The sequence below is a fragment of the Amphiura filiformis genome, chromosome 5 (genome assembly GCF_039555335.1).
Source record: "Amphiura filiformis chromosome 5, Afil_fr2py, whole genome shotgun sequence".
Taxonomy (NCBI): domain Eukaryota; kingdom Metazoa; phylum Echinodermata; class Ophiuroidea; order Amphilepidida; family Amphiuridae; genus Amphiura; species Amphiura filiformis.
The window spans coordinates 75,987,156-76,003,245 of record NC_092632.1 but is presented as its reverse complement, the minus strand read 5'-3'; the positions used below and the strand labels follow the sequence as shown (position 1 = coordinate 76,003,245).

The window sequence follows — 16,090 nt, the reverse complement described above, 5'->3', positions numbered from 1 at the left end:
CAGTGACAACAAATCTCATGAACAGGGGAACAGTTTGCAGGGGTCAGGAGAAAGGTCATGCAGAGGTCAAATTTTTGAAATGCATTTTCTGGACATCTGTAAGGGGTACAGGCTCAAACTCTTGTGACAAGAAACTTACTGACCAGGGGAATATTTTGGAACACTTTGCAGGGGTCATGTCAAAGGTTAACTGGGGTCAAATCATATAATTTAATTATCTGGATATTTGTATGGGGTATGGGGCTCAAACTCAGTGACAACAAAACCTCATGACCAGGGGAACATTTTGCAGGGGTCAGATACCTCTAAAACACCAACATGCCCCAGCTAGGTTTGTGGTCTATGACCACCATTTGCCACTAGTTTGAATTTGAAATACAAAAAAAAATCCTAAAATTTTTGAAATTTGGGTCACCATCCGGGGTCACCATTCATTTGTACAGGAAATTTTCCCCGATTTCTTAAAATCTAGGTCAGTGGGCCCATAGAACATAGGTTGTTGTTTTTTTGTCATTTTATCATTGTTTTTATGTGTTAAAATAATTTCCAAGTCTGAAGCTCTACATTTTATTGAGCTTAGCGATAGAAGTTAAATTTTTATGAACTATTTCTGTTCTTTCCATGTACATGTCAACTCATCTGCAATTCGAAAAGATATCCTTTCTCTCATACAACAAGCATAATTTTGCCAAGCATCCCTGCGGAAATATACAGTGAGGTTTTAAATTATAACAATCTAATAGAATAATTGAATTGGCAATCTTTTTTTTATTATCATCAATAATTTACAGTTTATGCTTTTGAGAGACCAAAATTGGTTAACATATAAAATCTTGGCCGCAAGGCACTTTTTGCTAGCTTTACAATGACATTCTGTATTTACTATTTGATAGTTCCCGATTGGATTGAAAACTAACAGTTTTTTACTGCTTGTAAAATAAAAGGTATTTATAATTTCTGTAAATGTTTAATTTTCTCAATTCATCATTTTGTATTTAATAATTTTTCAAACCATCCATCCGTGTTTTTTGCAAAATGCCTTCCAAGGGTACATATTGGGTGTAATGATCCGAAGAGCGAGTTATATAATAAATTTATGAATGAAAATTAAAATATGCATGCTTGTAATTCAACACCATCTTGCTGTAGATATAATTTGCATACTAAATTATTTGATGTCTGATTAAAAATTCAGATTAATTTGTAGGGATAAGAGTGTCCAATATCAGTTGCTAGTGATGTGTATATATGGGTGATGCGAATAACTAATGTAATTAATACGATGAACTAATTAAACCATGTAACACTTCAGAATTTAGACTATCGGATATTGATAGTGATAGCAATTTTGAATGTGTGAAAATAACTGAGAATTCCTGCTAACACAAAATACATTACCATATTTTCATTTATAACACCAATTCTTGTTAACACAATACTCCCCATTCCATACAACAATAATTTTTTTGGATTAAAAGATATTATCCTATTTTACCGAATGAAACATACCTAAATCATAATGCTTCAGTTTGTCCTAACTGGAAATGAAAGTCCTATTTTAATTTTTGGTCAATTTTTGGAAATAAGGGCCCAAGATATGTGTTTTTAGGGCAGTTTTTGTATGCTGTGATAATCAAGCCCAAAAACTTGTACATAAATGTACAATGACTAATTTCAAGTCATGCCTTCTAATTTTTACAAAACACATAGATTTTCTAATCTTTTTCATAACCAATTATCAAAGAGAATATAAAATACTACAATTATGAGCAAACTCTTGGCCTATACTCAAGATTTTGAATGCTTTTGTGACAATGGTAAGAAAACATACAAAATTGCATGTTTTTGACCCATTTTCCCTTAAATTTCAAAAATATTAGAATTTACCTTTTATTGCCAGTTCGAACTAAGTAAAGGATTAGGAATAACTATGTTTCATTTGCTGTATTATCTGGAATAGAGAGAAAACTCTCTAGAGGCCCTGATTTTGTGTTAATAATATAAGGTGCCACTCTACATTGATGTGATAAAGGGCTTGGGCAACAAGCATCTTTGCAAGATACATTTGTACATTACAGGATAATTCAATCATGGAGGTAGAATTAACTCAACATTAATATATTAATTTTGAGTTTAAATTCATTTGGTATGAATCTTGAAGTCTCTTGAAAGTAATTAAGATCAGCATGTTAAAATGAAAGAGGATTCCCAAAGCAGCTGTACATACTGTAATTTAAACAATATTTTTGTGGTACAAAATGTTCACAATTTAAAAGAACCATCAGTTTTGTGGCATTTGTGAAATTGATACATTTTCTTAATAGCCTATAGGAAAAAGAAATATTTGCGAGTATGAAAATTCTCGAATTCATGTCACTCTTAAAGTTTGCGATACTTTCATCCAAATGAACGTTTCATGCTTTGCAATACTATGCTGTGATGTACATGTAGTACCAGAGAAGATACCTTACATTTCCCACAATGCATTTCTTTCATTTCAATTTTCTGTACTTATCCAGTGACAAAAAGTACCTCAATGAACAGAGCTTGCAAATTATGTTTATTTCTTGACTATCGACCCAAGTTTAGCCAGTCTATTCTCAACATTAAAAGCAAGGGAACCTGTACAAAGTAATAGGACTGCTATTTGATATAGTGATATGATGCATCATATTGCAAAGGATTCTGGGAAGGGTAAGACATCTTCTCGAATGTAATAGCACATGGTGGTAACATGCAGAAACTCATGCAAGTAATTTCTCTTCTATTTTCTTTTCCTTCTCATGTTGCAGACATTAACAAAGTGCATAGCCCTCGATGGTGCGGAAATCTCTGAAACAGACATTGACAAAAAACGCTACGCCTTCAGACTGAAACCTAAAGGAAGTAGTCGGAACTTTTTTGTACATGCCGAAAACGAGAATGACCAACAGGAATGGATGCAGGCCATCTGCTTTGCCAAGGCAGCAAGTCACCGTGGCGACGTATCACAAGCTTGCGTTATCCAATAACCGTGACAACTGTGGAATCATTCGGTAGTTGCATAGCAAAAAAAAAATTGTGCATACTTAACACAGACTTAACAAACTGTTAAGTATCAAACGTTTGTATTATCAGGGAAGGCTAGCAATATATAAATAAAATATACAACAAAGGACTATTTTGTACTGGGTTACGGAGAGTTTGATGTACAAATGTATTAAGAAAATCATATATACTTATATAGATATAGTTACCAGCCCATTTGATTGACTGGTATGTATACTTTCATATCGCATAATTGTATTTAAAATAAATACATGCGTATGTAATTAGTATAGTTGTTTTAAAGCATTCCATTCGTTATAGCAGCTCGTTTTGTCATTGTGCCGACCGATGTATATATATTTGCTGCATGCGTTGATAAATCCATCAATTATCTGAATACCGCCCAGTTCTAGGTGTTGCCTTGTTGTATAGATTTAAGCCCTTTATTGTACAAAATACAATTATGCTGCTGAAAGTATTACAACATTAAAGCCTTAATGTACGATTTCCATCAAATTATAATTTTGTTATTCTTTATTCAAAATGTTGAAATTATATTAGTAATAACTGCGGGAAGGGTTGCTGTCTATTTTAAGTTGAAATAACAAGGTAAAGTGAAAGAAACCCCACTGGTTATTTTGGCCATTTAACATGCAGTTCTATGGGAGGACATATTTAATATCATAGTTTTTAAATTATGATAATATGTCGAACTTTGCTCTGTCGACCTACAAAGACAACAAATTTGGCCAATTCCATTTAGGTGCAGGTTGGGACATGTGTAAACATTACAAAAAAAAAAAAAAAAAAATCAGGTTTGAAAAAAATTAACCAATTTTATATTATAAGATCGTACATTATGGCTTTAACTATTACCAAGTTCATAGACTACTTCATTAACCTAGACCAGGACCTGGAGGGAGGGGTGTACATCATAATTTTTAGTGGGTATGCTCCTGGAAATGGTGGGTCTTCTATAGGAGCTAAAGATAGGTGCAAGGGAGTCTTCGGAAGCTGCAAACTGAAAATGTCAACTCTTTACAGAGCTTAGATTATACAGAAACAGGGTCTTTCTAAGCTCAACTTTGGTAAATTCAGGGGTCTTTCAGAGCTGCAGTCCAAAATCAGGGGAGGGGAGATAGCCGTATGGTCATTTGTATTTAAACCCTCCACTTGATCCAGGTCGGGAAACTTAGTACCCTCTAGCATGCTAAATTATTATGATTGTCCAATTAATGTACATGTACATGTAGTGCTAATTTGAATGTGTGCATGCCAAAATACCATGAAACTGAGTTTGGTTTTAGTCATGGTACATCAAAACTGGGAATGTGAAACAGAAGGATTGGGTAAAGGGGCTATGAATAGGGATGCCCACTCTCAATACAGTTTCCACTAGAATGATTTTTCATTTACTGTGTGCGTGCTCTCACACACGTATTGTCTATGGAGAAACTGATCGATACAAGAAATCCCAGGCCTGTTAAATGGCGTACATACTTGTTTTGATCCAAATGTAGGCCTATATCAGGGTGTTTCAAGAAATTCCTGATTCCACCAGAAAACATTAACCAAACTTTTTCCTGTTTGGTCAGTAAATAGAGAGGACCTTCCTGCATGAAGAGATCAACTTTTTTAATGAAAAATTTAATGAGATGAGAACTACAACAGGTTGAAGTGACACCATTCCGTGCATCAGGTGTTCAAACGCAATTATCTCCGAATTTGGAGTGAATAAGACAAGCAAACTTACATACTCATAAAATTTAACTATTTATGAAGACAAAATGTGTAGGATGTTAAGAAATTTAAGAATGTTTAAGCCTACATGCTGCCCATCTCAAATCATGCACTTCCCGTGCACTTCTCACTACCATGTCCATTTCATAGGGAGTATAAAACCGGGGACCATCATGTCTTCCATGCACACACAGTATTGCTCAATGTAGTAAAGATAACCTTTGAGTTGGAGCAAATTTCTCAAAATTGGTAGTGATTAATGTTACCAAACTTATGCCATGATGAAATATAATAATTTTTGAAGATAAAATGTGCTGACCTTAAAAGATTGAACAATGTTTAAGACTACCGCTTTTCATTTGAAATAATGCACTTATTGTTCATCTCCTCTATGGAGATATTTTCCATGGCGGCCATCTATGATCATGCTTGAGGTTTCACCAAACAAACCATGGGTTTTGAGGTCTTATATTTTTTGTTGTATGTCAACAAAATCGATAAAATTTTCAGGATGATCTTATTTTCATGTTGTTATAAGCAAATATAATGTTCCAGATCAGATAGTTAATAAATACATTAAGAAAAAGTACCTTAAAGTTGCACTTTCTGTTAGTAATAGTATTCCTTTTTGGACTTTAACTTTTTAACATGTTCTAGCAGCCCTATATAAAACCGTGACACTCGAAAGGCCATATCTCTGGAATGAAACGTCCGATTAAGATTATTTAAACGCCAAAATGTTTCTTTCATCAATTCCCATCCAATAAGTTAGGTCTGAATCAATTTAAAAGTACTTCAATTTTTAGTGGACATGCCTACTATGAAGTAGTCTTTGAATTTGGAGTTCAACATTTAACAAAAAAAGAGTACAGTGACAGTTTACACCCATAGTTTCATAGTTATAGTGCGCAATTAAGGCTATGCCTGTTTTGACAGCATTTTTAGTTACCATAGGAAGAAAATTTGTTTAAAAAAAGGTATAACAATTTGAGTACATAACAGGTATTATCATGATTATCAGCATTTGCATCATACCAAGGACCTAACGTTGTGCTGCTTGTATTTGAGTTTAAAGTTAATTAAAATAAGAGTTTAGTCAGTAGGGAACTGGATCAAGTGCTGCATGACTATTGACTACTGAAATAAGTCTTAATACTAGAAACATTTAAAGTAAATAAATTAGGTTATTTCCTTTTCACAAGTATGTATTTAAATGTAAGAAAATGCAAATAACTCAACTAAAACTTGTTAACTCATTTTTTTCTATTGTAATTTGTAAATACAAGAGTAGAAGGACTGCTATCAAGATTTGACCTATATATTTATGTCACTTATATTAAGGTGCAATTAAGTTTAACTAGCCACACATTAATAGCTTAATTTGGTAGATTTAAATGGCTTTGGGAAGTTTGAAGTACAGCGTATTTTAGAAGAGAATCAAGGTATGACTTAATAAACAAGGGAAGTTAGAGGCTTACATATTGTACACAGAGCGTACTGGGGCCACCAAGCCAGAGAGGGGCAAAATTTTCAAGCTGACATGCTACTAAAATGACTTTACCGGGACAAATGCGTGTGAAGCATTCAATGCTAGAGACGGGGACAACTTGCCCTCCCTGCCCCAGTTGATACGTCTGTACACTGGAACATAGAAACACTCCAACATTATTCACTTTGTAAGATCCAATTCATGATGCTTAAGGTGGCTGTGTACATTTTGTAGAATGAGATCCACTTGATAACTACATGTATACTACACTGGTTGTGATGGTTGGGCTGCTGATCATGGTCTCGCTTTGTATCTCATTAAAAGTGTACATACAATTGTACATACTTGTATAAGGGCTAATAGGGTATATGCATCTTTGTGGGTTTGCATCCCTTAGTAACAACGCTGATTGGTTCTGTTGTTTTGTTGTGCCACAAGACACGAAAATGGTATTACACATGTATGTATGTAATTAGTAAAGCTAATATGTGACTTAATACTAGTAAATTGTATATGCCATGTCTCTTTCAGTACTTTCATATAAACTTTAATTCAAAATATTAAGGGCCCATACCCATTTACCAGTGCGCAGTCTTCCCCAGCCAAGTTGTACATGTAGCTTGCTGCTGCCACAATGCTAAAAGCTCCCATTAAATGAGGGACCTCAGCCAAGCTGGGTAAAGCTGCACACTGGTATTTAGGTATGGGCCCTAAAATCCAGTGCACCATTGGTGCATGATGGTGTGAAAGTATTAGTTCTTAGAGTGTGATTTGCACACTTGTTTAAAATATAAGAAATCACCCCAAATATTGTTCATAATTTGGATTATATTGAAACAAAAATGTTTGATTTTAGTAACAGGAATAAGGAAATTTCAACCTCACTCTTATTACTAAATAGATTCATAAGATATGTTGATATACAAACTTTCTTTTTAATGAAACCAACAAATTGTAGTCACTATTGACAGTTTTGCCTATCATGGTCAATAGGCATCATCAGAATAATGATAGATATTGATCCATAGTTCTGGTTGGACATATCCTGACTGTAGAGGGTGTAGGGAGAGGATCATACATGTGGCTTAGGTAGTGGGTTCCCTCGTCTCTGTTTATTTTGTGGGGCTCTCATCGTCTGATCCATTTGCCTATCGATTATGATAGATATTGATCCATAGTTCTGGTTGGACATATCTTGATTGTAGAGGGTGTAGGGAGAGGATCATACATGTGGCTTAGTTAGTGGGTTCCCTCGTCTCTGTTCATAATGTGGGGTCGTCATCTTCTGATCCATTTGCCTATCGATTATATGATAGGGGAAACTGTCAATAGTGAGTAAAAGTTTTGGTTTTGTTCAGAACAATTTTTTCTCACTATTACTTACTGTTAGTCTGTTATTGTGTACATTTAGGTAAATATATCTTAACCGAAGATAAGTACTTGTAGATTTTATGTTATTCCACAGCACAGCACAGGACTAAAAATCAACTCCCACCTCGAGTGTATGCGATGTTTTTCCAATTATCTATTCTTGATGCAGCTCAAAAATACACATTTTGGTACATCACAGATGTGAAGAAAATGTCAGAGCACAAATAAAGTTGTAGCTGTTAGTACTTTTTATATACATTTCCTTCTACATTTATGATGGAACTTACACCTTGCTTTTGGTAAAATTAGATAATGGTTAGCATTAGTAGATAACTTTGTTTTGCAGACTTGTATTTTGTATAGAATTATGCAAATGCAAATACTTTGTTTTATGGCTACACCTTATGGGGTTTTCATTAACTTTTAATTATGTTTTATATATTGATTTGATATTGGGTAGAAAATCAGAGAAATTTGATAATTATTAGTAGCTTGCCTCATTTTGTATTACATGTATTTTGTTGGATGTTCGTTTTATTGAAAAAAAAAGCCCAACAATGCATTTTTGTTCCTGAACTCTCCACGCTGGTACATGTATCGACTGCAGATGATGAGTTTTAAAAAAATCATTCAAAAATTTCACAGGGGTAGTGTGGATTTTAAATGGAATAGCCCATACTCTCATTGTAAATCAGTATTTTTATTAGTGTGGTTCAATATATCTTGTATGCATAGTTATATTATAAACATTTTTACAACAACAACAAAATGGTGTGTCTACAGATGCCTACAATTGAGTGTAACTCAGAAAAGATATCTCACCTTCCCAGAATCCTTTGCACCTCATATAGCAAATGACACTTCTATTACTTTGTACACTGTACAGGTTCCTTTTGTTTTGATGTTGAGAATCGACCGACTAAATATGGGCAGATAGTGAAGAAATACACATCTTTTGCAAGATCTGCATGTACATGTACTCTGTTCATTTAGGTACTTTTTGTCACTATCAACACATGTTGCACTAGATAGCAAATCAGTACAGAAAATTGAAGTGCATTGTGGGAAGTGTAAGATATCTTTTCTGTGTGTATAACCTGTGAGAAACCAATGTGATCATTTTATGCTAATTCCTGCTTGTGATGTACCATTTATCATTAGTTTTTGTGGGATTGTGATCATTTGTATGTCCAGTACTTAAAATAGCCAATATTTATAGTGATATTGAAACCAACAACAAATTATTTTGATAATTCTTGTTCAATATAGAACTAATATTTTAAAAGTGGTCAAGTGGGAACTGTGATGTATAACCAGTACTCCTGTGATAATAATTATGAACTTATTAACGGAAGTTGTCATTGTATTTGAACTAATTAGCACCCTGGGCATTTAAGGAAATCATTGTATGGAGGGGATGTTTTTTTTATTAATTTTTTTATTTATCTTGGAGGGGATGTTAATCAAAAATATATTATGAATTTCATATTTCAAACAGTTGTTCAATTTCAATAGAGTGCACTTTAAAGGGGTGTAACCCCAGTATCTAGACAAATCCGACGAGCCAAGTGATGGTCATGAGTCGGCCATAGCTGGGGCCATCCGCGCCAAACTAGCTTAGTTCGTTTGGATTGCGATCCAAGACGGCCCACTATCATGAGCGCATTGGAGCGAGTAGCACTTGCGCCGCGTCATGGGAGCGGGAAACGCTGCATGCCTGTGATACTGGTGTCACATAAAATGGATGGAAGGCCCCCAACTATGGCCGCCAGTGAGGTGTAGGAATGTGTCAAGTCAGATTTGTGTTTCGTTAAGATGATGTGAACAAAAAGGTGGTGAATTGTGGTAACCACGCCGGAAGTGAACATATACTATTACTACCCCATGGGGGGCATTGTTATGCACTATTTTGCTTTTTCATATTAAAACTGCTGGAGCAATACAACTCCAAATTATCAATGTTTCCATAAATCAATGAAACCAAATAAGATGTTCTTGGCATTGCTTACATATACAATTTGTACATTACAAAGTTTTCATGGCAATTTTTATTTAGATTTTGACACATTTTCAATGATACAGTTGTATTTAAAAAGGGGGTGCCTACAATGCAGACAGTATCTGCAGGGGCCAGTGCTTATTATGTCAAATACAGTACTCAATTTAACTCTAAATGGGCATTCTTTATTTAAACACCTTGAATATCTGAAATACATATCATATTCTCTATGATTAAAGCCCCCCATTTAAAAAATGTCCCCCACCATTTTTTTTCTACAAACTTGTTCCATAAATGATTTCAAAGTTGTGGCGGGGGGAAGGGTACTTGAATTACATTTTGACAGGGGTGTGCCACTGGAACTCTGAAATTATTACCCATATTTAGGGATTTTTTACCTAATAAATGGCTGATTTGATAGTTTTTGACCAATTTTATTTCTCAAATTGGGATCGACCCATGTTTGATTTTTTTTTAACTTAAAAGACGGCTGATTTGACAGTTTGACCAATTTTTTCAAATCGGGACCAATGTTTAGGGATTTTTGCAAAAAAGCAACTCATTTAAGAGCAGCACATCCCAGTATACCTTATATGTATACCTGAGTAACCTCCCTCCCCCCTCCCCGAGTTCTGGATTTATGAATGATTTTTCATACCATGCATGCTTCCACTTAAATTGAGACATGAAGCTTAACACTGACACCATTTCACTACGTAATAATGATTGGATAAATGCTAGAAAAGTGATCAATACGAGGGTTACAGTACAATGATAATTTCATTTGAAATCCATACATGCTGGTTATGTTACCTATGATGTTGAGGTATATTGTAACTGGAGCATGACGCCTGTATGTTATCGTATCGCACGGACAATGCTACAGGCATAGGTGTAGTATGGGGCACTCTTTTGAAAGGGTACCTACATTTTGTATTGAATGTTTTCTAAGCAGTATCATATTTGCCCTCTGAGGTGTTTTTAACAAAGTCATTTCAAGGAGGAGTTTAATATTTTACTGATACAGAAGTCAAGATGGACATCTTCTATGTTAAAAATGAGAGATGCCACTTTTTCAGCCCGTTTTGGGGCTTTTTGGCCTGCATTCACATGCTTTTTCAAGTTTTTCTCACCAATTTCAGGTTTTTTGAGTGAAACTGAGTGGCATCTCTGGACAATGTTGTTGTAAATGACAGTAATTGATGTCAAAAAGAAATGTATCAATGCCACAATCATTAAACTTAATGTCAAGATGAGTCTCCTTTGATTTGGAAAACTATTTTGTACCAAATTTACATGCGTAACAGTGCACCAAAGTTACTTATTATGTTGTTGGTTACCAAAATGATGAAACTAACTTAACTATTGAGGGTATGTCACATATCTGTGGTATTTAATATACTGTAAATATGGACATTTTTGCATGTAAACTTTTGCACTTCCCAAAATTTTAAATTTGCGATTCCAAATTTCCATTCACTGAACTATACACAAGTAACCCCCAGAGCACTACCTGCCGATCTAATATTGCCTCTGATTGGTCAATTACATGATATTTTCACTTTAATCACCAATCAGAATGGAGCTTTGCAAATAATTCACCTCAATTATTTTTTGCGTGGTAAAATTATTCTAACAATGTTGCTGATTGGGCCAATTGATAATGAAAACTTCTTTGTGGCCAATCGGCAGGTAGTTCTCATGGGGTTAAGGAATATATTCCTGTGTTATTTCTGTGGTGGGTGCTTGCAACATGAAAAGTGTGAAAATAAATGTAGCATAAAAATGTCCACTTTTACGGTAGGATGTTGTGTTGGTTACTTTTGTTGACAAGTTCTGTATGTAGGTCTACTGTAGTAGTACAGGATGCAACAGGAAAGTAACCAATGGATATTGTGTCATTTCCTCATGGAAATATTATTGAATTTCTCAAAAACATTGTATCACATGGACATTGAGGTTTTTACACTGTATATTATAAATAGTTACCTAAATAGGTAATCTTGTTATTTCAAACCAACTCATCAGAAGTTAAATTGTGAAATATTGTGGTTTTAAGGTGTGGTATTTCAAATCAGCAAATTGAAGGGAAAACAAATTTCATTTTGTACATTGCATTGGATGATGTAACTCTGTCACTTATATAATACAGTGATCTAAAAATACTGTGATGATGAATGGAATGTTTCTTGTATCTTAACAAGGCTACAGAAAGCATCCCAACTTCCTAGACATATTTTTTGAAAAGTTATAAGTGAATTTCAAAAAATAAAAATATATTTCAGGAAACCTCAAAAAAGGAAGCGGGAGGGGACGTGAAACATGTTTATTTTTTTATTTGGCCTTACGGTCAAGTGGTGGAAAGATTGTAGTTTAGTTTAGTTTAGTTTAGTTTTTTTTTAAATTCTTTTGAAGTGTAGTAATATCCTATTAATATTAGAGTTGTTTTCATGGCAGGTTTGGGTTAAATGGATTCGACAAACTTTTAATGTCTCCCCTGCATCCAGAGAAGATATCTGACACTTCCCACAATGCATTTCTTCCCTGCACTGATTTGCTATTCAGTGGGCTATTCCATTTAAAATCCACACTACCCCTGCGGAAGATTTTAGAAATATTTGCCACAGGGGGAGTATGAATTTCAAATGGAATGAACACATTAGGCAGCTCCATTTGAAACTCACCCTCCCTCTGTGGAAGATTTAGACTGAATCTTTCTCAGAGGGTGTATGAAATTCAAATGGAGCTGCTTAATGTGCTCATTCCATTTGAAATTCATACTCCCCCTCACAGCGTCATCATCCCTATATCTTGGTGTCAGAAATTGCCATGATAGTAGGGCGAATCAACAGCACGGTATAGCGATTTGTTCCGCCGTGATATTATGGTTTCGAGATAAAGGCCAAGCACTTCAGGCAAAGTATAACACTCCACCTGTACCTTTACGAACACCACCTGTGTACGATATATCCGTAACGCTTTCTATTCCACGCATGCTCCGGGCATGCTTATAACCCTGTTTAACGCTTTTAACTCATGGAAATTGATTTTATTTTGGTCCGCTTTTGTTTTCAAGACTTGGAAAAAGCGGTTCAATACGCAGAGTTAAGGTTGTACACTCTTTCAACACACATATTCATGTGCAAGCCTAAAAATATGGTTTATTCAAATAAAAATTATAATGTTATATTTTCAAGGAATAGAGATTTTATTATATACACCGCCATACATGTAGGCCTATATCTAGCGTGGAAGTATATTAGTTGGTCACATTCATTTCAATTCAAAGGAATGCGATCGATTCTATAGAAACTGTGTCAATAGAAGTTTTATTGTCCGACATTCAGCAATACTAGAATAATCAATAACGGTCTTGATATTTTGAAAGACAACTCATACATAATCGCTGAGCTACAGCGATTAGTTTTTAGCCGGGCTTTTAGCCAATGAGATACCAATACCAATCGCTTGCTGCGTGTAGAGTAATTTTTGTGACTTCGGCTGCTGGCGGAGCATTTATAGACAGATCGTTTCACTGTAATTTATTACCTGTGGTAGTCGGTGTGCCCCTGTGACAGATATTTCCAAAATCTTCCACAGGGGGAGTATGGATTTTAAATGGAATAGCCCAATGTGTGACTGTGGGTTGATAATGATAAGAAATAGCTCAGTTGCAAGATCTGGATGAGCTCTGTTATTTGAGGTATTTTGGTCACTATTGACCCATGTTGCACTGAATAGCAAGTCATTACAAGGAAGGAATGCATTGTGGGAAGTCTTAAGATATTTTCTGTGTTCTGCACATGCCGCATAAGATCATAGTGTTGTGAGTCTAGCAATCTTTATGCCATTTTGGTAGATACTGCAGTAACTCAATCAATACATATCGTATATCACTGAACTCTTAATTACAAATACTAGCACACATTTTTCACTGATTGTAAGTTTCGTATGTTTCAGCTTCTTTTTTCCTAACACCATCACTGCGCTCATGTTGAATGTAGTCCATGCTACAATGTATATAAATCAGTGTTCCAAGATCTGCAATGCAACATGGGTGGGAACAACTCCATATATAAACTGAAGGTCTACTCCAAACACATCATAAGGGACCACTTGTCTAAATATTCAATAAGGCTGATGTTGTGAAGACCAACTCACTAGGATCCGCAACATGCTCATCTATCAGGGCACAATTCATTAACCCCAATACATTTGTACATTCATTGAATGACCTTTGAAAATTTGGGTACCAAAACTCATACTCTGAAACTTGAGGTCAAATTTTGCACTATGAGTGTTTAATTGAGGTTATTGAACTATGTCATTGGGATGAGGCCATTGTGGTCCATAGTGATTACTGCAGATTTATTGGATTTTGGGAATAGAAAACTAGACCTTTGGAACTGGTGATTCATACAAGGGAACCAAAACAGGCTATTCAATTTGAAGTACATACACCCCCCTATGGAAGACCTGACCTTAATCTCCCACACAAGGAGTGTGAATTTTAAATGGGTTTACCCGAATGGCGACTCTACACCCTCTGTGTGGGGGATTAATGTCATATTTTACAGGGGGTGTATGGATTTCAACTGGAATAGCACATTGACTTGGGAATAGTGAACCTTAACATGCATCCATTTTAAAATAGGTCTTCTGCCATGTAACTGCTATGCTTTTATGGTTTCACGGCTACTCAATATTTCGTCGGCCGTATCACATACATTAGTTTGATATGTTCTACTCTATATATTCACCAAAAAACCATGCCTCAAAGTGGCGTAATTAGTAAGATATTAATTAATTTAATTATGTCGTATTTACAAAACCTTGAAATGTCTGCATCACATAACGACGTATTTGCCAATCACCTATACTGCGCAAGCCCAGTATATCGTATCTGCAATTTGAAGAATTTGCCGTTTCACGTACTGACGTATTTGCGCTACATATTTGCGCGACTCTGTCATTGCACGGTAAAATTACTGTTTTGTCCTTTTCACATACTGACGTATTTGCGCAACTGTTTCACATACTGGCGTATTTGCGCGACGTAGTTATCATTTGAACGGCGAAATTGACATTTCGCCGTTCTTTTCACAAAATTGTCCTTTTCACATATAGTGACGTATTCTATTTAATATTGATTTGTTGCAGAATAAGTTATGCTCTGATAGGTGAATTATATTGAAAATATGGTATATTTGCATTACTGTTAACCTGGTTTTAATCGACAATAATATTTTAATCAAGATTATGCAGCAAATGGAAATCGCTAGATTTTCAAGTTCGATTTTCTCGAAATGCGTATTTTGCAAATCGTCAGTATGTGATATGGCTGACGATTTGTGCTTTTTTTTTGGTATTTAAGTTTTGGAATTTCAGGTTTTAGTCCCTATACATACTAAACAACTCGTAATTTCAAGTACATATATATTGTGTACTATATATAGATTGAACATTTTAAAAAGGGCAAAAAAGACTGGTCATAATATTATTATAATTATTTGCTTTGTACAAAACAATGACAATGTGATATCATTATTTATTACATTCATTATTATTACAAATTTCATAGCTTTCGTTTCATACTAATTATATTATTTCCATATATCTGTAAATATATTTACCATAAAATGCACTCAACAGACTAACATGGTTAAAGTTATAGACCACTTGGCATGTGACGTCATTGCCCGGCAGTATGCGCGCGAATTATGGCCATTTCCATTGTTCTTTTGCCCTGCAGTGTGCGTGCGCATCGTCGTAGTTTGCTAAGGGCACATGTATTTTAAATCGCCCGCCACATTTCATACATGTATAGTACAAGAAAGCCATTGAACAGTGTAGCGGCTTGTTCAAGCATATCGACAGATGAGTCCCTCGCCTTTGTTGATAAACAGTGATGTCAAGTGGTCTATACTTGTCTGTGCTGAAATTCAGTGTGGCATCATCACAATAAATTTAAGCACAAGGACCAAAATGTTGGCAAGACAACTCTTGCTGGGTCCAACATAGATTTCCACTAATTCAAAGAAGAAATAAAATAAAAACATGTAGGATATTGCAACTGATATGGGGAGAATTATAGGCTTTCCACACAAGCAAAATTCCCCTCATTTTCAGGAAATAGATTTGCTTGCACAAAAGGAAGCAAAACCATAAAAATACTTAACCGTAAAAAATTGAATGTATTTATTTAGGTTACTGGACATGCAAAGAGAAGGAAATTGTAGACCAAATATATTTGCACATATCCTCTCTGGTCCACGCCGTAGCAAAACCATTAGTAGTATAGGATTATATATAATATTGATGGGAACTATTGTCAGTGTATCAAGATGTTACGAGATGGCAACAAAGATACCAGCGTGGACCACCATATCATATTGCAGTATCTGCAATAAGCTATTCCAGTTGAAATCCATACACCCCCTATGGAAGACATGACCTTAATCTCT

General features: G+C 35.1%; 1 protein-coding gene across 1 annotated transcript in view; it reads left to right on the top strand.

Annotated features, from left to right (window-relative positions):
• Positions 1–4,136, top strand: part of LOC140153735 (uncharacterized) — a 26,824-nt gene extending 22,688 nt beyond the window's left edge. Inside the window, exon 2 of the mRNA XM_072176566.1 lies at positions 2,793–4,136. Coding sequence (XP_072032667.1) covers positions 2,793–3,011 — 219 coding nt within the window. The 3' untranslated portion in view covers positions 3,012–4,136. The remainder of the gene's footprint in view (positions 1–2,792) is intronic.
• The last annotated feature ends 11,954 nt before the right edge of the window (positions 4,137–16,090 follow it).